Below are 24,405 nucleotides of genomic sequence, written 5' to 3' on the forward strand. Positions count from 1 at the left end.
ATATATATATATAACCTACTAATATAGTAAATAATTATTACAGTTCCTAATAGCATAACCACCGTCCAAAGAAAGTAATTCTAAGAGCTTCGTATGCGAGCGAACATTTAGAATAACAAAGCAATATTGCGTGGTATTTTTTATATGTTTGTTGCTACTAAATATAAGAATGTACTATTTTTCCCTGCAATAAACATATTTAAAAAAAAAAAAGTGGCCGAGCGGGTTGAGCGAATGTCTACCACGAGATTGGTCGGGGTTCGTGTCCCGAGTCGGCATTTGTTATAAATAGATTTTTTTCACTTTCTCTTTTATTTTTCTACGTGCTCTTTTCAAATTTCAATTTCAACATCAATTTCAACTCTTCGATTTCAACTTCAATTTTTCAATTTCAACTTCATCTTCAATTTCCATTTCAACTCTTCGACTTCAACTTCAACTCGTCAATTTCAACTTCAATTTTTCAATTTCAAATCTTCAATTTTTCAAATTTCGATTTCAACATCAATTTCTACTCTTGTATTTCAACGTCAACTCTTCAATTTCAACTTCGACTTCAATTTCCATTTCAACTTCAATTCCAACTTCAATTTCCTTCTCAACTCTTCTATTTCAACTTCAATTTTTCAATTTCAACTTCGACTTCAATTTCAGCTCTTCTATTTCAACTTCAACTCTTCAATTTCAACTTCGTCTTCAACTTCAATTTCAACTATTCGATTTCAACTCTTGAATTTTTCACATTTCAACTCAATTTGCATTTCAACTTCAATTCCAACTGCAATTTCCATTTCGACTTCTTCGATTTCAACTCCAATTTTTCAATCTCATCTTCGACTTCAATTTGGAAACTGAAATGGATTTCAACTCTTCGATTTCAATTTCAATTTTTATTATTTTTATAGTGATTTAATTGGAATTGTTATTTTTATTACACTTTTTATGTCAATGCCACATTCGTTCTACTGATAAAGCTTGATTTAACTTTGAAAAATTTGAAAAATTGAAGTTGAGATCGAAGAGTCCAAATTGAAAAATTGGAGTTGAAATTTGAAAAATTGAAGTTGAAATGGAAATTGAAGCCGAAGTTGAAATTAAAGAGTTGAAGTTCAAATCGAAGAGTAGAAATTTGAAAAATTGAAGTTGAAATGGAAATTGGAAGAGTTGAAATTGAAGTTGAAATTAAAGTTGAAATGGAAATGGAAATTTGAAAAATTGGAGAGTTGAAATTGAGGTCGAAATTGAAAAATTGAAGTTGAAACAGAACGTTGAGATGGAAATTCAAGACGAAGTTGAATTTTGAAAAATTGAAGTTGAAATCTCGAAGAGCTGAAATTGATGTTGAAATTGAAATTTGAAAAATTGAAGAGCACGTAGAAAAATAAAAAAGAAAGTGAAAAAAAAGTATTTATAACAAATGCCGACTCGGGACACGAACCCCGACCAATCTCGTGGTACACATTCGCTCAACCCAGTGATGGTAGGTAAGGCGCTTTTTTCGCGCATGCGCGAGTTTCGTCAGGACCGTATCTACGTCCTAAGTTTGTGGGGAACTGCTCGGCGGCGCACAGTGGTCTAAAACGCGAAATTTAGTGACATTTTGCCCAAAAACCAACTGTATCATATAGATATCTGTTGAGTGTTTATTGCTTTCTAAATATCCATCAACCTCGAAAATGAAAATATTAATAAAATTTAATAAAAACCATTAGTGTAACAAACAGTTAAAGTTGGAAGTTTTGAAGATAGCCTTTCTCATGGAAAAAATTTCTTTTCTTCTTTAAGATGCCCTGACGATCCTTTTTAATATTTTCCTTCCAATTTTTTTTTAAATGAAAGGTTTATCTTTACGCTGTAAATTACTATTTGTCAATTGAAAATTAGTATTTGTAATGCATTAAAAATGTTACGCTAAATGTAATGAAGAAAATTTGCAAAATTATCAAGACTTCGCAAGGAATATCTTTTGAGTCATAAGACGTCATAGAATTTGACAAAATGAAATATTTTCAGCATACTTTCCTCTATGTAGTCATGCAAAAATCATTTCCTAGATCGTCCTATATCAAAAGTTATTATTGTTTAAAGCCGTCCGTGCGGCTGTGCGTATTGGTTCTCGCATCTATCGTCGGGACTCCGTGACAACTAAGAAACATTTTATACTTGGTATGGTATGGACATGATATTTGGTCCCCTCAGGGTTTCAAATTCATTTACCAATCCTCTCCTTTTTCCACTCTCACCATCGCCTTTTCAGCGGGACCTACTGTTTATGGTGGGTTCCGAACCACCTTTTGCCAACAACACGTGAAAAACACCCTGGGTGGGTCACTTTCCGGTTTTTGACCAGACGGTCACCCATCCTAGTGCCGGTCACGTTCCACGTTGTTTAACTTCGGTGATCTAACGAGAACCGGTGCTTTCAACGGGACTACGGTTGTTGGCAACATTTTATACTTAAAACACTTCAAATCTTTATGCTATGCTACAATTTTTTGAGCGTTATATACCATGTTTTTTCCTTTTTATTTAAATTTTGTTTTGTGCAGTTTATATTTAGTGCGTACCTCAGTATACTTTATGCATTAGTTCAGTATTATACCATCGTTTAGTACAGTTTATATTAATATACAAGGAGAATTAAGTATAATTCTCCGAACGCGTTGTATACGTTTTAAACAATCATCTTATACGACCGTTTCTCCCATCAATATTCAGAAAAAAATGCTATCGATGAATTGGTTTGCCCGATCGTCAATTTCACGCCTACTCCAAAGGGCATAGCCGGATAAGATAGTCAAAAATGCCCTTGAGCCGAATTTTATCGACGATGTGCCATTCGATAGAGCACCAAGAAAAAACATACTGTGCAAAATTTCAACCCTATATCTCGATCGGGAGGGTAGTTATGGGGTAAAAACGAAAAATCAGTTTTTGGCCTATTTTACCCAGTTAATGACGCTTAAAAATTCTGAAAAAAATCTGACACATGTCAAAAATCCAAATACATACTTTGCAATTGGTTTCAGATTTTTAAAATGGAAATCCTGCTTGTAAAAAATCAAAAACCTCAAAAAAATCGAAAAAATGCAGATTTCACATGGAAGTTTTAGAGTGACAATATTTATATTTTTACAGTAGCAGTATATTGTTATAAGTATTGTTCATGAATTTTTTTCAGATTTTTCGGTTTGGTGCGCCGTTTTTAAAAAAAATAAAAACCGATTTTTTCGACGTTTTTTCCGCGAAGAACTAAGATAACCTTAAAATTGTTACGTTCTATTTATTCTGTAAGTCTATCAGGCTCTGATAAACCTTGAGCATTCTACAGAAGTAATTAAAGAATGAAATCAACTTAATTAATATTTCTACAGTATAATCATTACATCTAGAAATATAAATCACGTTTCCAACAATTCAGTTGGCTCAGTGCGTTAGGCGTTCGATTGTGGACCGGCCTATGCTAGGTTCGCGCCCGTCGCAGGTCTATTTTTTTTATTTCATCAATTCTCTTCTTTTTTTATATCTAACTTCACACTAGTCAAGGATATTTTTGTAGAATTCTTTTAAAAGCAATATTGAAATATTTAAAAAGTATTTTAAGGTAAAATACACCAATATAGTAGTTGTGTCTAACAGAGTCGTAAGGCGAGTAAAGAAAAGAAAAGGTAAACGTATAAAAGTAAACAAAGGTAAAAGTTAATGAAACATCAAAAGTTTGTCATTCTAAATATGCTTTTATAGATTCGTTAGTTTACTTTGACAAGTATCGGAACATCTGCTTTCACTGTGAAATATTTCATTAGCAACCCTGAGTAGTACATACACAACAATTGCTGTTCCGCATAAAAGAAGTAAACAACAATAGAGCCATTTCTACAACTTGAATTTCTTTCTTTTCTGTATAACAAAGTATTTAAAACTCGAAGACACATAAATGGAATTACTGCTGAAAATGTCGAGTACTGCCAGAAGTTCCTCCAATTTTCAACATAAATAAATCTTTCAATTCATCGATAAAATAAAATATGCTTTACAGAAAACACGATAAAATGAATCTGAGATAATTAAGATCCGCACAAGCTATGTATTATAATTTTTTTGCGAATTTCACCTATAATATTTTTTTTGAATATGTAGATATTGCTTCTAAAAGAAATCTACAAACACACCATTGATTATTATATAGTTAGACATAAAAAAAAAGAATTAATCAAGTAAAAAAAATGTATACCTATGCCGGGAGCGAACCTAGTATAAGCAGATCAACAGTCGAACGCCTAACACGCTGAGCCATTTGAGCTGTTGGAAACGTGAGTTGATATTGAGTGAGTGATATTTCTAGATGTAATGTTCATACTGTAGAAATATTAATTGAGTTGATTTCATTTTTTAATTACTTCTGTAGAATGCTCAAGGTTTACCAGAGCCTGATAGACTTACAGAATAAATAGAACGCAACAATTTTAAGGTTAGCTTAGTTCTTCGCGGAAAAAACGTCGAAAAAATCGGTTTTTATTTTTTTTAACAACGGCGCACCAAACCGAAAAATCTGAAAAAATTCATGAACAATACTTATAACAATATACTGCTACTGTAAAAATATAAATGTTGTCACTCTAAAACTTCCATGTGAAATCTGCATTTTTTCGATTTTTTTGAGGTTTTTGATTTTTTACAAGCAGGATTTCCATTTTAAAAATCTGAAACCAATTGCAAAGTATGTATTTGGATTTTTGACATGTGTCAGATTTTTTTCAGAATTTTTAAGCGTCATTAACTAGGTAAAATAGGCCAAAAACTGATTTTTCGTTTTTACCCCATAACTACCCTCCCGATCGAGATACAGGGTTGAAATTCTGCACAGTATGTTTTTTCTTGGTGCTCTATCGAATGGCACATCGTCGATAAAATTCGGCTCAAGGGCATTTTTGACTACCTTATCCGGCTATGCCCTTTATATTGTTGTCACTTCGTTCATCATCACACACTCACTGCAACATACTTTAACTCAGCACGAGTCATACGTTGTTTACAGTAATTTATATTTTGTATTTGTTATATAATTTGTGTTTGTTATATTGCGTTTATATTTATATTTTGTGTTTGTTATATCTCGTTCGTGATAAAACATATCGTTCCACTAATATTTGGTAAGTACATAAATAGTTGGACATTTATTACGTTAACTATTTTCCGTGTTCAACATTTCTTCCTTTATTATTCTGCTATTTGTTATTTATTAAGAATGGAGGCGTTCCGTACAAATCTGAATTTATTATATTTATTACCACGTTTTTATTAGCTCGCTTTCTTGTTTGTTTGTTGTTTGTTTGTCTGTTCGTCTGTTTGTCTGTTCCGTGGCAAATTTTGCAATAGATTTTATTATTGTTTACATTTCACTTTGTGCATTATACAGGTACTATAGATTGTGAATTTATAAGGATCAGATTTTTCTCCGGAGGCTTTGGAAAATCAAGAAACAAATTTTATTCAAATAGCGATTTCTCAAAAATTTAGAAAAATAATATATTGACTAAGCTGAATGTATTCCGTTTCAAAAAAATTTGCTAAAGGTTGTTAAATTTGTAAATATGTTTAAAAAATAGTAAAAAAAACTATTACATAAACGAAAAGTATACCACATTATACATTATTAAAAAAGATTACATGTTAATATCCTACACCCCAAATTTCACGTCGATATCTTTAATAACTTAAAAGTTATACCAAAATGTCACTAAATTTCGCGTTTTAGACCACTGTGCGGCGCCCTATGCCTACGCCGCACCGCGCCGCTGTCACACAGTGGGCCGAAAAACGGGAATAAAATATTGCAGCGTTATTTATGGGCTCAGGGTCATAAAAAAGTAGGTCGTTGGATTCGTCTTGACGCCAGCTATAACATTATGAAATTATGCGAAATTAGCGAGGTGCCGAAGGTACCCGATCTTCGTACATGACTGAGGCCGTCTGAGGTTAGAATAGTCGCGCATGCGCGAAAAAAGCGCCTTACCTACCATCACTGGCTCAACCCGCTCGGTCACCGATTGCTGTGACAAGAGGTTTTCACTCATGGAATATAACGCATATGTCGCATTTCAAAATCGATTTTCTCGAAAACGGGTTCGCGTTGGCGGATAAAACCAATCGGATAGTTCACGATGTTGCGTAAGCTATGTCCACACAAGAACTCGTTGCGATCCGGCGTTCTCGATACGCGAGGTCTCCTCGTTAGTGATTGCAAACATTAACCATGTTAACCTTAGCGTTACTTAGCACAGCGGTTCCAATTATTGCGAGGCTACTCTGCTGGCACTGAAACTATTAAGAAGACACTTCGGATTCACCAATCTAGCATCGCAACAGCCTACTACTGATTAAGAGAATCATGGATAAGATGGATGTATCGCTGATCGTTGGCATGATTGAAGGTAGTATATCGCATGAGTTACTCGAAGGCAGGTTTTGTTGTTTGGTAGGTTTGCATTTTTACGCATACCTGGTCAAGACGATTTCGTGGCAAATTCGTGCAGTATGTCACAAGCCATTTCAAGATCGTTCCTAGTTATAACGAGCGCTCTAATCACGGCGTCTTGCGCGAATCCGAGAGCCGTCAGCTTGGAAATGTGTTCGACGTTGACGTTCTCGTATGCCGCGGATTCTGGCTTAGCAGAACCGGTGGGATCGTCCTTACCTCTCATTAGGGCGGACAATCGTGCCGTATTCGCTTCCAGATTAATGTTCCTCACGACGTGCTGTCTCGTACCGGGTATCACGATCGTGTTCTCGTAGTGGTGATCCTGTCTATTGTGCTCTTTGCCGGACTTTGGGGGTCGCGGCACCGATAACGGCGGCGGAACCGGTGGCACGCTGTTGCCCGACGTCGTTTGACTCGACGTCGAAGACGCGCCGCTCGAACGACTAGGTTTCTCAGGTAATGTGGGCGGCTGTGGCTGCGCCACGGCTATGTGATTCCCTTGCGATCGACGCACGTGACTTCTGCTAACCGGAAACGGCGCAGGCGGTATCGGCGGCGCTGGCGACGGCGACGACGCTCGGTGCAGCATGTCGTAGCCTGCCTCGGAATTCACTGCGGCAACAAAATCGGACATATGAGTATATCGTCAGAATCTCGAATCTTTCGCATTATCATAAACGAACGCTTTTCATTGATTTATATCATCAAGAGCGATAATTATCCAAGCTCGGGCATAAAGTATGACATTTTCACAGGCGATAACAACCACTCGTGTCTAGATAGATTACAATGTCGTTCTACAAAGTTCAAGTGCAATTCATTGAATTTTATAAGTACTTCGTTCACATTCCAGGAGTTCTTGTTTACAATCTTCACGACTGATACATGACACGTGGAACTGTGACGTGTTCATAATACTAATATGAACCTTCCGTCGGGCGCAACCGATCTGAGAGGCACAGCGTGAACATTTAGGTACCTTACCCCCACACCAGGCGACCTTGGCACTTGGCCCTCCCAGTAGCTGCCTGTTTTGACGTGCTCTAACGATCCTTACCACTTAGTTCGCGTCTTTGACCGTCAATACGGGAAGTTATTCAAGTTTTGTTCAGATAAGCTATATATTTCTTAGCATCGACCCATTGCCATTTCTTTAATAGACCGGTCTGCAGTCAACATGTGGCACATTTTAGCACAATTAGAAGGTTTTTCAACCAATGCATTCAACATAGCCTCCCAAATCCAACAGATCATATCGTAAAGTCGCAGTGCCGAAGGTTCAGGTAGCAAGTAAGTACAGTAAAAGCTCGTTCGTTGTCCTAAATCGTGGGCACAATCGTTGTCCGCTCAAACCCCCGGCCTTTGGACAGCGAAGGAGCTTTTACTGTATCTGGAAAACACAAAAGACTCAGTAGTCACCCCCACCCTTGGGGAGGGCCCAAAAGGGCGGCCCTACGAGTATAAACGGCGGGTCAGTGGCTCAGGTGGCAGAGTGTCCGATTCGTAGCAGGAAGAACAAGGTTCGATTCCCGAGTGTGGCATAAATTTCCAAGGTGGTTTTTTCTTCTGCTACGGGCTCGGTACCTACTGTCGGGGTCATAGGGCAACTAATGGCAACAATTTCCCCTTTATCCAGGGAATCGGTGAACTGTTGGAAGCCCAAGTTGGCCATCCCGCCTCATAAGGGTACCCACCGCTCCTCTATCTCCCCTGTTTGGGGGATAGAGTAAGGAAAGGGGGTGGTCAGCGAACAAATGGTACCACTGTGGAAACTGGGCACGAACCCTACTAAAAACGGAATCAAGAAAAGAAAAAAAAGCAAAAACGGAATTAAGAAACCTTTCAGGGAAAGGCCGGGTAGACGGAGCTAATAGCTGAACACCGACCAGAACCGAGGATGATGGTCACATCCAAACAATCAGCCATATTTTCTAGGATGTGTCAAGCCCACCCAAGAAGGAAGATCTCGATGAACCTGATATCAAATCTCTCAGGAGACAGATTTCGGTGAAGTTGGTGAACCCTTCCTTCTCAACCCCATCGCGAAGTAGGTTCGGCAGGTGAAGACCGTATGGAATTGATATCTCGGCCCAGCCGTGATTTCGATGAAGTCGGATTGGATCCGAAGTAGCAGTAACTTCTTCCCAATGGTCAAAACAATACGCGGTCCTCTGCATTTGTACTCCCAATAGACTCATAGCACAGGCGGAGGGATTAGCCCTAGGGGAGGGTGTGGGCAGGTTTCTGCCAGAGATGGGCAGTATTCAAATAAAAAATTATTCAATAAATTTTTGAATAAAAGATAAATAACTATTATTCTTTATTCGAGGGCTTGAATAAAAAAGTAACTATTATTCAAAAATTATTAGAATAATTTTTTATTCACCGAGAATTTATTCAAGCATAGAATAAAATTTTTATTCTTTATTCTTATTCTTTTTTCTCGAAAATGAATAAATCCATGAATACTTTCGGCCAGCTCGAGGCTACAATGAACACGACCGACGCCCGAGGGTCGAGCCCTGAGGCCTGAGCCCAGAACACAATAGATGTGCAATAAACACGGCCCGACAATCCCCCGGCGAGCCAGGTAGCTCGGCATGAAACCGCTAAGGAGCGAATGGTGAACTTATTTATTTTCCGTGCTACCCTCACGAAAGTCACACGAGCCAATTCGTTGCGTTCTGCCGATTAAGAAAAGCCTAAACTCGACGGAATTAGGACCGTTTCTAGTGGTTTTATTAATTAAAGTATGCTCGAAATTTTTATTCTAATAATTTTCTGGCCATCACCGCGCTAGCGCGACGAAGCGACGGGGACTTGGGACGCCTTGGCCAAGTGGTGCAATAAACACGGCCCGACAATCCCGGTGACAATCACGGTGATGGGCAGAAAGTTATTAGAATAAAAATTTCGAGCATACTTTAATTAATAAAACCACTAGAAACGGTCCTAATTCCGTCGAGTTTAGGCTTTTCTTAATCGGCAGAACGCCACGAATTGGCTCGTGTGACTTTCGTGAGGGTAGCACGGAAAATAAATAAGTTCACCATTCGCTCCTTAGCGGTTTCATGCCGAGCTACCTGCCTCGCCGGGGGATTGTCGGGCCGTGTTTATTGCACCACTTGGCCAAGGCGTCCCAAGTCCCCGTCGCTTCGTCGCGCTAGCGCGGTGATGGCCAGAAAATTATTAGAATAAAAATTTCGAGCATACTTTAATTAATAAAACCACTAGAAACGGTCCTAATTCCGTCGAGTTTAGGCTTTTCTTAATCGGCAGAACGCCACGAATTGGCTCGTGTGACTTTCGTGAGGGTAGCACGGAAAATAAATAAGTTCACCATTCGCTCCTTAGCGGTTTCATGCCGAGCTACCTGGCTCGCCGGGGGATTGTCGGGCCGTGTTTATTGCACTACTATTGTGTTCTGGGCTCAGGCCTCAGGGCTCGACCCTCGGGTGTCGGTCGTGTTCATTGTAGCCTCGAGCTGGCCGAAAGTATTCATGGATTTATTCATTTTCGAGAAAAAAGAATAAGAATAAAGAATAAGAATAAAGAATAAAAATTTTATTCTAAGCTTGAATAAATTCTCGGTGAATAAAAAATTATTCTAATAATTTTTGAATAATAGTTACTTTTTTATTCAAGCCCGCGAATAAAGAATAAAAATTTTGTATCTTTTATTCAGTACCCGGAATTTTTATTAAAATAAAAATTTTGCCCATCTCTGGTTTCTGGCCTATCCGGAAGCAGAGTAGGGACGGGCTTCAAAAACTTGACATATTCGACATGAAAATATGGTGAAGTGGGGGGAGTCTGAAAGTGCAGGCGAGACACCCTGCAAGTCTGAAGGTGAGGGGGCCCGACGTTCATACCGAGCCGTAAAACAGCTCAAAAACTAACAAATTAGGTAGCATGGCCCGTCTCATCAATGATGACCGACCCGTCCAGTAAGTCGACGACTGTGAAAATGGCCCGGGCCGAATAAAGCAGAGGAGACGGCTGAAAAACGTGGATATATATATAACTGCAACCCGCTAAAAAAGGGCCGAGTGCCGGCAGCGCCAATTGTGATACTGGTGATGAAAGATCGGTGTGCCTTGAGGAAGCGAGGGGCGGCCGAGCCGACCCTCCCCGGCAGTAACTGTTACTACTACTACGAGTATAGACGGCAGCAAGTGCACTATTTCCCTAACAGCAGTTGTATAAATGAACTTAATTAGGTGTTTATCATGTTTTTTGAATGTGTGCCCGTCAAGCACATTGCGCCCGAACTCGGCGGTCCAGATATATTACGCCCAACGGAAGGTTGAGTTTCCATATGAAAAGCGCGCGTTTACATCTTGCATTGTCTCTGAGCTGGCTTGCACCCAGACAACCAGGCCTGCCATGAGCAGACCCTGCCTAGAGCGGAGAACGGTCAGAATACTGTCGAAGCTACGCTCCGAGCTGCTCAAGGCAGGATTGGCTCAATTTCTGACGTGCGTCTGTACGCGCAGCTGTAACTTGTTCTGCCGTCCGTTGGAGCAGGGCTTTGGTCGTACTGATGTGGCTGGCGAACAGCGTTACCAGACAGCAGTGTCGCCAGGTCGCCAGTAATCGAGGGGAATCAAGTACCCCCTCTCTGGTGACCAGAGTAATATGTGACACGTTGCGCGTGCGCGATAGAGACTGAACGGTGGAATAGGATAGTGGAAGGGGATAAAGGTGGAGAGATCCCGGAGAGAGAGGGAACGAGGTTCGTTTCAACCTCAATCTGACATCACTGCTGGCCAATGTCGTTTTACAGGGCAGCACCGTCGCACAGTAGGCCAGAAACCGATCTTTTTGGACAAAAATCTGCCGACAACTCAGTTTTTCATCGATTCAAATGGAATTTTTTTTTAATGATCATGAAGGACTATACTTTGATGACGTACTGCGCGGAAATCGTTAACTGTCACAATGAAAAATCCTTATCTACAAAGCCCAATAACTCCGATACGCAAAATTCTTTGAAAGAGCTATCAATCACAGTTAATGTTGTCAAACAAGGAGCTGGTACATCAAATACTGGGAACGTGGCCCGAACTTTCTTTAGAAAAGCCGAATCAGTTGCTGCAGTGACTGGAGTAAACGCGGTTATTATCGCAAGATTGCATAACATTCTTCAGGTAATTACATGCGACAAGAAAGCTGATTATGTGAAATTCAAAGAATATTGTCGGAGACGGCTAAATTGTGCATTAAAATTTATCCATGGTATATAAACTACCTCCATGAGTTCATAAGGTACTGCAACATGGAAGTGAAGTACTACTGAAGTGAAGTGCTACATTTGAACTGCCAATTGGTTTCTATTCAGAAGAGCCACAAGAGGCAAATAATAAAGTCTTCAGGAAATCACGAGTTGAAAACTCCCGAATATTTTGCCGCAAAAAGACAAATATAGATATTATACGGCATATGTTATTATCATCCGATCCACTTATAAGCTCTCTAAGAATAAAGGATGGCAAGCACAAGGAAGTACTTTCTCGATAAGCGAAAACGCTGCTGTTGGATCAATAAATTAATGGTGAGTCTCATAAGTGCCGAATGTAATTCTATCCCATTGGTAATTCTCAGGGTCAGATTTACAGTTTAAAGTTTTGCGGTTTAGGCTTTAGGGTTAAGAAGTGTCGGCAACTCAGATGTGACATGCAAATTTATGGTATGGGCGGATAAAGTATCGAAGTTATTGGCCTTTGTAGATAAGGATTCTTTAACAATTTTCGCGCAGCACGTCATCAAAGTATAGTCCTTCACGAACATTTTAAAACAAAATTCCAATTGAATCGATGAAAAACTGAGTTGTCGGCAGATTTTTGTCCAAAAAGATCGGTTTCTGGCCCACTATGCGTCGGTGAGGGTAGGTCGCACTAATATGGCAGATGTCAGCGAAGTAAATTTCTATTGTACCAAATATACACCACTCGTCCTTTTTACTGACAATTCGAAATACCGATTTTTGAATGCAGAATTATATTTTGTGCACATTAAAGGAGAAAAAACGAGGGAAACAGCATCCGCCACATCAGTGCGACCGTGATGCCCTCTTAAAATGGTTGTTTTTTCATCAAATTTGGATAAATTTTAGCAAAGTTACAGCAGTTTCAATATTGAGCGAATTTTGAACTAGCTGTGGCCGCTGAAATCGGGCCTCTGTGCGGCGCGACGGTGCTGCCCTTTAAAGTGGCGTTCGCCACATCAATGCGACCGTGCTGCCCTCTTAAACAAAGGCAGATTCAGGGTCCAGCCGCCAGTTTTCTGGCTTCGTTCTGCCCAAAGCCAAAGCCCTGCTCCAACGGACGGCAGAATAAGTTACAGCTGCGTCAGAAATGAAATGTTTGGTTGTCGGGGCACCTTCCTGATCGGGTCAGATACTAACTATTGTTATTCAGTTGATTGTCAGCGCTCGAGTTAAACACGACGTTTACAGCGGACGATGGCGGTGGCGGCGCGTTCTCCTTCGGCACAGTTAAATGACGACTTCTCGCATGACTATTCGGCGTTGGCGACGGTGACAGTCGCCGCGGAGGTAACGGTGGACTCGGCACAACCCTCCGTGTCGACACAGGTGAGTTCGTGGGGCTGGAGTCTTCGTCCTCGTCCGAATCCTCGCACATGGACCCGCAGTGGCCGTTGCAGAGGTCCATGATTTCCTAAAACATCGAGAGTACCAGGAGATTGCATTAACATTCAGTATCACTAGATAGAGAGAAGAGACAGGTCCCGGTTCGTTCTAACGAGTACAGGATGTTCATAATGAAAATTGATAGGCAAAATTTTCTTGATCCAATTTTGTACGAAGCACAAAATTGAAACGGGGACTTCAACAATTTCTCTTAGACTTTTAGCAATGCCTTTGAAAGTTCTGATCCACACGAAAATCCTGTACAACTGTTTAAAATGCAGACTCGGTGTTCGACGTCTCGTGAAACAATTTTGACACTCGGTAATGGAAATCGATCGACAGATAGCAAGATGTACGGGGAGCTTTCAGAAGGAAAGATCGGTTGCAAGAGTCTCGATCGTCGGACGCGTTTATACAGAGAGAAACGAAACGAGAAACTGGAGCAGGGCGGTGAGAAACAGTGGCGCACCCAGGCGGGAAGTCCCCTCCCCCCAAGAAAAAATGTTTAGCTTCCAAAATTAAAATCGCGGAATAGCCCTTGACAGATATGTTGGCTAAAAAAAAGGTCATCGCGCAAAACCTAGAGCTGGGTTCAACTCGGCCGGGGGGGGGGCAAGATTGTGTCCTGGGTGCGCCACTGGTGAGAAAAATATCGTTCTAGTTTTCGAGTATAGGCTGTCGAGGCACCCTGCGCGTTCGCGGGAACGTGTCGTGCAATCAATATAGCGAGCATAAGTACAAAGCGTGGAAAGCGGAATGGCCGTAATGCGTTTGTCCACTTACCTTTGTCCAGCAACGAAAGAGATTCACCCCGTCGCATTATCCCCGTCGGCTTTATGTACATTACCGATTAGTTTTCGATCATGCAGCGGGCAGAACAACGGACCCAGTAGATAAACGTTATGAAAATAAAGGTAAAAAAAAAACGATCATGCGAACAAGAATAACGATAACACCTTGGCTCGAGTTTTGTGTCGGGGGTTCCCTGTTTTCGCTGAAACAAGTGATCCAAAAAAAAATGGAGGAGGCGCAGAGCGGAGACTAATTAAAGGTTATGGCGGAGCTTGACGATGATATGGTTTCGCAACAAACAAAAATACAGGGTGAGTCCGAAGAAACAGAACACTTAAATATTTACGTCACTTTTCGTTGTACAAAAAAACTTCTTAGGACTAAGTTACACTGTTCGAAGGGCCACATGTAACGGTGTAAGGGAAAAAATTTTCGAGGTCATTTTTTAATGAGATTTCAAGGTCATCGATATTTTTTTAATGGAATGAGGTATTTTTTAATACATCGATCGATACAGCTGGACACTCGGTGTAAAACAGTACTTACCTATGTATGTCGAAAAGTTAGTAGTTCAGGAGATATTTCAATTTAAATAACTTTAAAATACCATTACTGTCGTGTACTAAGACGTTACACAAGTAAATAAAGGCTAACATCAATTTCAATGTCAATTTTTCAATTTCAACTTTAATTTCAATATCAATTCTTCAACTTCATTTTCAACTTCAATTTTTCAATTTCAACTTTAATATCAACTTCAATTTCAACGTCAATTTCAATATCAACCGTTCAACTTCAATTTCAATATCACCTCTGCAACTTCATTTTCAATTTTTCCATTTCAACTTTAATTTCAACTTCAATTTTAACTCTCCCATTTCAACTTCAATTTCAATATCAACCCTTCAACTTTATTTTCAACTTCAATTTTTCCATTTCAACGTCAATTTCAATATCAACCATTTAACTTCAATTTCAACTCGTCAATTTCAACTCTTCATTTTCAATTTTTCACTTTCGACTCTTCGATTTCAATTTTTCAATTTCAACGTCAATTTTTCAGTTTCAAATTCAATTTTTCAATTTCGATTTCAACTCTTCAATTTGCACTAGCAAGTAAACGCTAACGTCTTAGTACTAACTATAATGGTGTTTTAGAGTTACTTAAATTGAAATATGTCCTGAACTACTAACTTTTCGACATATATGGGTTAGTACTTTTTTATAACGTACGTCCAGCTACATCGATCGATGTAATAAAAAATACCTGATTCCATTTAAAAAAATATCGATGACCTTGAAATCTCATAAAAAAATTACCTCGAATATTTTTTCCCTTACACCGTTACATGTGGCCCTTCAAACAGTGTAACTTTCTAAGAAGTTTTTTTGTACAACGGAAAGTAACGGAGATATTTGGGTGTTCTGTTTCTTCGGACTCACCCTGTATGCAGGGTGGACGATTTATCTGAAGACATTGAAATATCTCGAGAACTATACATCGTATCAAAACAAGTGGGTAATGGAAGTTGTTCGTCGCGAAGGGGGACATCCAATGATACCAAACTCGACCCCCCACCGTCACCCTCGGGGGGTAGGGGTGGGGGAAGATAAAAAACTTAAATGGGAACCCCCATTTTTCGTTGCAGATTTGGATTCTCCAGAAAAAATACAGAAATTTGACCTAGGAGTTTTTGCATTTTGGTTCACAGATGGCGCTGTAATGGAGAAAAATCAAAATGGGTAAAAAATCGTTGAAAATTTGGGATATCTCGAGAAATACACATAAGATCAGAGAAATAAAAGTAGACGTATTTGATATTTTTAAAAATGCTATTCAGTAACACCAACGACGTCCACGTCGTTATTCCTGGGTAACGCTAAAAGTAGTTTTTGATGTATTGGTAAACAAACCAATGAATTTTTCCAACTGGTTTCGATTGCAGCGACATCTGTGAAAGAAATTACACCAATAATATCAAATCAATGGAGAACCAAGATTTGCTATAAAAAAGGGTTTCCCATTGAAGATTTTGAAATAATTCCCTCTCTCACCCTCAGGAGGTGGGGGTGGGGGGTCGAGTTTGGTATCATTGGATGTCCCCCTTCGCGACGAACCACTTTCATTACCCACTTGTTTTGATCCGATGCATAGTTCTCGAGATATTTCAATGTCTTCAGATAAATCGTCCACCCTGTATATGTATATGTATATATAATATATGTATGTATGTATAAACGTAAAAAGAGAAAAGGAACGAAACAGAGACTTCTCGGTACCCCTGAGAAAGATGTACAATGAGTAGGAGAAAACGTAGGCTATGGTTTAAATGTTTACGAAATATTTATTTTAGACCCCTCTCGTCGCTGCTGGTGTACACAGTCAGCGAACGGATCCGAACAGAAGTCGGATCGATCAGCAGCACTATTCATTGTACGCACAAGATACGCTAAACGACTACACGTGAACGCAGTGAACCGTCTATCGTCGTCCTCTCATCCGTGTTTGCTGTGCTTTCTTTTTGTCTATCCCGTTTCTCTGCCGCTCGACAGATATGCACGAACATGCTCTCTCTCTCTCTCTCGTCACAACTTTTGCCAATCTTAAGCGTACTAACAGAAAAAAAGAAGAAAAGAAAGGAAAAACGAAACACAACGAGTACGATTTTGTTAAGGATACAGGTTCGGATTTGACCTTGGTCGAGCGAGACTGTGGCGGCGCCCTCATACACCGCTAGATACATTGTATACGTATACGAGGATTGCAAGGGTCCGGCTTCTGTCTAATCACGTCTCGCTAATGCACATTTGTTGCCCGTACGTAGTCACAATCGCTAGATAAAAGATCGATCTAGCGCGCATGGTCCCTAAGATGGCCTACTTTTGCTTTTTCAAGGCGTAATTTCTATTATTCGGCTGCATGTAGCGGAGTTCGAGAAGCATTATGGCGGCGCGACAGTGCTGCCGCCTATCGTGGCTGTCGAGCGACAGTCAGTTGCTGCCGAATGATGCAAATTACGCCTCGAAAACACAAAAGTAGGCCATTTTAGGGACCATGCGCGCTAGATTCATCTTTTATCTAGCGATTGTGACTACGCAGGGGCCCCAAATGTCCATTAGCGAGACATGATGAGACAGAAGCTGGACCCTTGCAATCCTCGTGTACGTATACAATGTATCTAGCGGTGTGTGAGGGCGCCGTCACAGCCTCGCTCGACCAAGGTCAAATCCGAACCTGTATCCTTAAGCTCCAGGCTCGTGTACGGCATTCGCGCGCACAACAGGATCTAGGATATCTCTACAATATGTACTAAGAAAGGATGTACAATAGAACCCCCATTATACCAGCATTTTAACGGCAAAACGCTATTGTTTCGCCGAGACATTCGCCTGCGGTCTGAAACTGCACAAGCGTAACGCTTGAAACTAAAGAACAGCGCAAAATCATTACACTGGGTCGACGCATGAGCCCTGTCGATCATGTACCAGCGCAATCTCAGCTGGAAAGTAAACGCATGTTGTCAACTGTATAAATTTTCCAGGTAGAATTGCGAATCCTAGTTAGAACATCGGTAATAGGACTCAGCTATCGGTCTAGTAGAATGCGGGGGCCGGTGAAAACGAAAGGGGCCCCGTTAAAAATCCTACAAGCGTAGACAGGATCGGCGAAAGGGTCTCGAATGAACTGGCAAAAGGAAAGAGTCTATCCTTGCACGATTAAAAATACACTACGAAGCATGAAGGACTATAGAGGATGCTAGAACGAGGCAAGACCAGTGTTGCGGTATGGTGCATCTTTTCTCGCGCATGCGCGGCGATTTCAGCCTCAGTAATGTTAGATTCTTGATAAAATGGAGTACCTTGAGCACCCCACAGAATTTAAAGAAAATGGTATGATTTGATTCTGGTAAATTGATGTATAACATGTGTATTTGTGTATATTTTGTAACTCGTAGGACACGTCCTGGAGTCTTTTTGTCCGGAATAGATTGTTTCGGTACATTCCTGCCAATATAACTGACTCGGGGCTCTGCTATCTCATCATCCTAATATAGATGCGTTACCGTTTTGGCCACGCATGCGCGAGAAAAGATGCACCATATCGGAACACTGGGCAAGACGCCGTTGACTCCTCTCGTCGATTCGAAAGATGGGGGTTCCACTGTACGGAGAATGTATGTATGCAGCATGGTCACTGGCGTATAAAAAAAAAGAAACAGGTTCGTTAAGATAGTTTGCATTATGCGTGAACGGAATAAATAATAAATAATCTAAGGTGTAAAGGAAATAATAAACATCTTTGTCCCTGGTGTAAAGATGCCGCATTGTTGTTACATTATTCCTATCGCCAACAGGTACGTAATTAAGTCTAATTAGAGTACAAAAATGAAAATCAGAAAAACAACGAACGGGTGTGTGCGTGTGTCCCTGTCCGTCTATAAGCTACACGGCCCATGGCCATTGCTCGATATAAGCTACACTACTTCCGGCGGACGAGAACTACGCTTTTATCTACCTCTTTTGTCCAAGAGCACTGTCGAGATCACCATTTTTCCATTTGTTTCTCTATGCCAGGGATGGGCATTTTTGCCTCAATTGAGGCAAGACTGTCCACACCACAGCGCCTACTGCCTCCCACCAGCTCCACCGTTACCATGGAGACAGAACGCTTGCATGGAAGAGAGGTTGGTGGGAGAAGCAGGCGTTTGAGGGGCCCCAACCGTGCCCATCCCTGCTTTATGCCGTTACAATTGCTTACATAGAATACTGATTAACCGGAGGGATTCTGCCATCTGCGCGACGAACGCGCAGAAAGATACCATTGAAAGAAGCGTCAACCCCTTCGCAGTCGATCGAAATGGTAAAAAGTCGAATAAACCCAATCGAATTTCGCACTGTACAGACAGCGAAGTATTTACTGGATTTCGTCGTACTGTTTACAACAAGTAAACCGAAGATAAAAATAAAAAATTGAAGCATACCGAGTGCGACGATCATCTTTAACCAAGCGAACAGATATCAAACAACCAAAGCTTCCTTCCCAAGTGTCGCGCTATGCTTCTGTACGAGCAGTCCGAGGATCTTTATTCAAAATAAAAATGTTCTGCCTACTCTTTCAAATTGGGCCTAGCAGACTAAGATTGGTCCAGCGGCCCCAACCACAATTTTTATTGATATTATATAGAAAACAATGGTTTTAGGTTAGTTTTAGGTTGAAAGATAACCCCCTAAAATGTTTTCACTATCTGCTCTTGGCATAACCCAGAAAGATGGCAAAAGATCATCTAACAAAGTGGAAAATATTTTATTGATTAAAGTTCATTGCTTGCATAACAAAAATTGGGCTTATATTACACAGATAGTGAAAACATTATTTCGCCGAGACTCATTTTGAAGGTTACATAAAGGACATAAAATGACATTTCTTGAAAAAATGTTTCAGACAAAAGTTTTTTGTTTTTTTCGCATAGAATCCGAATCCGTAATAAAAAATACCATGTTCCATTTCAAAAATGTCACTTCCGGTCTCAATCACCTATTTCCGGCCGAAACCGGAAGTTAAAAATATCATCATTTGATACAGCACATCTGATTTATAAAAGAAACACTTTCAATTTTTGAAAATAACCTATTTTCTAGATTATAAATGGGTGGTACGGGTGGTCTGAGACACCCTGTATATGTATAATATAACCGCATATAAAACTATTGTATATGTATACTACTTATATGTAATGTTATGCGTCGCGTTTAAAAAGAAATAATTGATCAAGAAGGGACTTAATATCCTAATAAGAAACACTGCACTGTACATTATACCATTATAATGACGTAATTTTATTTGTTTTTCAATATTTAACTATGTACCACCAATCCGACCATCTTGAAACTTTTTTATATGTTAGATAAGCAACAGAACATTGTTCTTGAATTTTTGGAAAGTGGTCACTCGAAGGGTTGCTTGGAATTCCCACCCCTAAAAAATTAAATTATTTTTTTCTACCCTTAATAATTTGATCACGATGGTGAAAAAAATGTATGATATGAAGGTGGTAAGTTCGAGTATTTTCGTTTTTTTATCTGAATATCTTAATTAACAACCGAGAAAAAAAATGATACAGTCAAGGGTATTTACCCTCATATCATCCTTATACGAAGGGTTAGCGACTTCAAATTTTAAGGGGTTATCTTTCAACCTAAAACTAACCTGAAACCATTGTTTTCCACATAATATCAATCAAAATTGTGGGAGGGGCCGCTGGACCAATCTTAGAAAAGAATGATATCGCCAAAATGATTCACTAAAATAAATCCTTATGAATCACACAGACTTTAAACGGCACTGGACGTGACTGGAAATATTGCGCGATTTCATTGCAATCGGCGCGCAAACGAAACAAAACTGTTCACAGAGTTGGGCAAAATGTAATTTCAATTACAATTACTTGCCAATTACTGTAATTTGAAATTGCAGAAATAAAATTACAATTACATGTAGTTGTTGGTTGAGCCAACAATTACTGGTTGAGCCAAAGTAATTGCAATTACCAATTACAGTTACATGTAATTGTAATTTTATTTCTGCAATTTCCAAGTAATTTCAATGCAATTACAAGTAATTGTAGTGGGTAGTTGCAATTACTTAACGCTAAAATGGCACTAAAAAAAGGTAATTAGATACCTACTCAATGGAAATGTCTAAAAACGACGAACAAAAAGCATATGTTAGGAAATATTTATTATTTATTAAATTACAACTCTTAAGAAATAGGTTCACTTGTCACTTACATTGACAATGCACACACAGTTTCACACTAGGAAATATTTATTATTTATTATGCTTTTTGGAGGGAGGAGATAGCGCACCTGTGGAATATTTTAATCTTTTTAAATCGCGGATGACGGAGGCAGAGCCAATGCTGAATGTGAAAGAGAAACGGAAGCTCAGTTACAAATTAGTAATTATTTTTCGGATAAATCGATTTCTTATTCAATGCTAGAAGCCTACACCGCTATAAAGCAAACATTTTTTCGAACTAATACTGCTCTACCATCCTCAGTTCCAGTTGAAAGACTTTTAATCGTCTGCTTCCATGACAAACTGTTGGCAACAATGAGTATTTATGTTCACACCTCCAATAGATTCCCTGGCGGGAGAATCTGACGAGAGACAGAAGAGTTTTGTCCGCGCTATGTAACGCACGAATTTTTACCAATGTATCAGTAATAAATATATTGTTTCTATTATATTAATACAAGCTCGTGTGGCCCTGTCTCCGTTTTTTAACCAATAAATTGGTAGCAGAGCGTGGTTGCGGAAATCGGACAACTAGAAATTGAAATAATAAGGTACTATTGAAACCCACGTGGAAATTAGAGGTTAGAGTTGTCGACCACGTGCATATTTAGAGGTTAAAGTTACGGAACACGTGCATTGAGATTTATATTTAGAGAAAAGAATTAAAAAGAAATGGCGGAGTCAGGTGTAATTCCATTGCTTAAAATTGAGCCTCTTACAAATAAAAATTATTATGTGTGGGCTCTGAAAGTCAGTGCAGTTCTTAAAAGTAGAAGGCTATATAAAGAAATACTAGAAACCGCGGCACCGGCAGTGGTTGCCGACCAAAACTCTGCGGAGGGTAAAGTTAGAACTGTGTGGGAAACCAAAAATAATGAGGCTTTCAGTATAATAATATTGACACTATCAGATGAACAGGCGGGTCAATTTTTAAACGAGACATCGGCCAGAAATGTATGGGAAAAATTAAAACAAAGATTTTCGGGGAATGCCGAAGATCGTAGAATAGATATAGGGCTAGAATTGAAGAACATAAAGATGAATTCCCATGAGACGGTGCAGGAATATGTCACACGTGCCAAAAGCATTGCGTCACGAAGCGCTGCGTTGGGTCAGGTGATCTCAGATCGGGAATTAACATTTCACGTAGTTCGTGGGATACACCCAAAGTTGGAAAAAATAGCCAGTCGTATTAAAGACAGATAGCCAATCAGCAAGAGATTGGATTAACAAAAACAATGTCACGAATAGGACCAAACATGTTAATCGAAAATACTATTTCGTGAGGGATGAAGTTAAAAAGGGGAATATTAAAGTAAAATTGGTCCCTACCCACAAGATGGAAGCCGATTTCTTAACGAAGGGGTTGAATTTTGATAAACATATATTATGCACTAACATGATTGGTTTACAGGCATAAATTGGCAGGTGGGTCCAAAGGAGGGATTGTTGGCAACAATGAGTATTTATGTTCACACCTCCAATAGACCCCATGGCGGGAGAACCCGACGAGAGACAGAAGAGTTTTGTCCGCGCTATGTAACGCACGAATTTTTACCAATGTATCAGTAATAAATATATTGTTTCTATTATATTAATACAAGCTCGTGTGGCCCTGTCTCCGTTTTTTAACCAACACAAACACTCCGAAAGCAAATCGATTATCCGACTCCAACTTTGAAATGAGGGTCATTTTGAATAGTAATGGTAATCATTTTTGTGAGATATCAAATAATTAGCTACAATAAGTATTTAATAAATAATAAATATTTCCTAGTGAAAACTACATTGTCAATGTAAGTGACAAGTAAACCTATTTCTTAAGAGTTGTAATTTAATAAATAATAAATATTTCCTAACATATGCTTTTTGTTTGTCGTTTTTAGACATTTCCATTGTGTAGGTACATATCTAAGTACCTTTTTTTAGTGCCATTTTAGCGTTAAGTAATTGCAACTACCCATTACAATTACTTGTAATTGCAACTACCAATTACAATTACTTGTAATTGCATGGAAATTACTTGGAAATTGCAGAAATAAAATTACAATAACATGGAATTGTAATTGGTGATTGCAATTACTTTGGCTCAACCAGTAATTGTAATTGCAGACCACAATTACAATTACAGTTGTTGTAAATACTGAATTGTCACCAACATCAGCCAATCAAAGTATGGTTTACTAGTGGCGCCATCTCTAAAGAGTTGTTCTCTGAATACCATGTTGTAAAGAAACTCTACTAGACTAGTCGTGGCGTAGCACTCTCAAGAAGTAGTTCACAACATGTAACATATATTATTGTTCAAGTTTAATAAAACACATAACCAGTTTATAATATTATAACAACAACAGTAATCGTGAAAGGAGTAATTGCAATTACTTATCACGATTACAGTAATTGTAATCGAGTCTATAAATTACTTCAGTGCAATTGTTCTCTTAAACCACTAATTTTTATGTTTTGGACCATTTAACTGTTTTCTTATTGTAATTATAGTCCACTTTTGCACATTTAATTGAAGATGTCATTAAATACTCATGTAATTAATTACTGCCCAACTCTGAGTGTTCAAAGTTTCTCCCCAAAGGAAACTTTGCAGTTCCAGTCACTGTAAAATTAAAAAGCTCTGCGAACGTTCGACCCAGAATACGTCTGAGAGATCGATAAGTAAGTCGATGCGACAGTTTCGGGTCGAACGTGTCCCACTCGTGGACTGTGAAAGGGTTGACCTAAACGTTACAAGTTTCCCTATGTCTGGAGAGATAGCATGTCACTCTATACATATATGTATGTACGTAAACAAAGCTTGACTAACTTCAAACAGTCGTATATGCATATTGCAAGGGAGCTGCCAGCTATACACAATTGGCACATGCATGCGAAATGTCGGCTCGTTTCATAACTGGTTGCGTGCGGAGAGAGAGAGAGAGAGAGAGAGAGAGAGAGAGAGAGAGAGAGAGAGAAAGAGAGAGAGCTCCCTCTGTCGTGCGCGAGAAACAAAAACGGATAAACCGTGATTACGATGATTCGCGGCTCGGCGTAACTACAATGTTATTTTTAAAACATCGTGCCCCCTCGCGAAAATCAACGACGCAGGTCTGCCTTGAAATAAATCGTTGCGCGCAGCAATAGACGTGTGTACGCTTGAACGACGTGTACAGCGTTCCTGTTACTTGCAAACATGAATCATAAATGCAAACGCCTCGTAGTAAATGACACAAGGACATGGGAGTACACGCTGAAGCCCTGAACACGGTGTAATGCGACAAAAGCAACCTACCTTACGGTCTCCATTATTGCCAAGTCATTTATTTAATTTCTGTTTCTCTCTCTCTCTCACACGCACACATACACACACTCTCTCTCTCCCACTGTCTCTCTCTCTCTCACTCTCTGCAACGACAATCTCACTTTTATAAAAACGAAAGAAGAAAAAACAAAAACGTGTTGTTACAAACGAACACGTGTGCGCGTGTGAACTGCAGAAAAACGTTCTCCCTTGAATTGTTCCGCTTGGTTAAGGGTGGGAAAACGTATTTGCTTCACACTGACACACTGCTTGATCCACGTATACGTACACGAGGATTGCAAGGATCGGTATCTGCGTAATCATGTCTCTATAATGCACATTTGGGGCCTCTATGTGACAGGCGACAGTGCTGCCACCTACTTGGGGCC

The 24,405-nt window shown here is 39.6% G+C and overlaps 1 protein-coding gene across 3 annotated transcripts in view; it reads right to left on the reverse strand.

The window, feature by feature from the left end:
- Positions 1-24,405, reverse strand: part of Cbl (E3 ubiquitin-protein ligase CBL) — a 134,625-nt gene that overhangs the window by 13,652 nt on the left and 96,568 nt on the right. For 2 of the 3 annotated variants that reach the window (XM_076442720.1, XM_076442719.1), the window contains 2 exons: positions 12,888-13,161; positions 6,503-7,093 (listed from right to left, as the gene is read on the reverse strand). In XM_076442720.1, coding sequence (XP_076298835.1) covers positions 6,507-7,093; positions 12,888-13,161 — 861 coding nt within the window. In that variant the 3' untranslated portion in view covers positions 6,503-6,506. The remainder of the gene's footprint in view (positions 1-6,502; positions 7,094-12,887; positions 13,162-24,405) is intronic. The other variant, XM_076442722.1, reaches the window with a different exon arrangement.

Source organism: Lasioglossum baleicum, chromosome 18, assembly GCF_051020765.1.
Source record: "Lasioglossum baleicum chromosome 18, iyLasBale1, whole genome shotgun sequence".
Classification (NCBI taxonomy): domain Eukaryota; kingdom Metazoa; phylum Arthropoda; class Insecta; order Hymenoptera; family Halictidae; genus Lasioglossum; species Lasioglossum baleicum.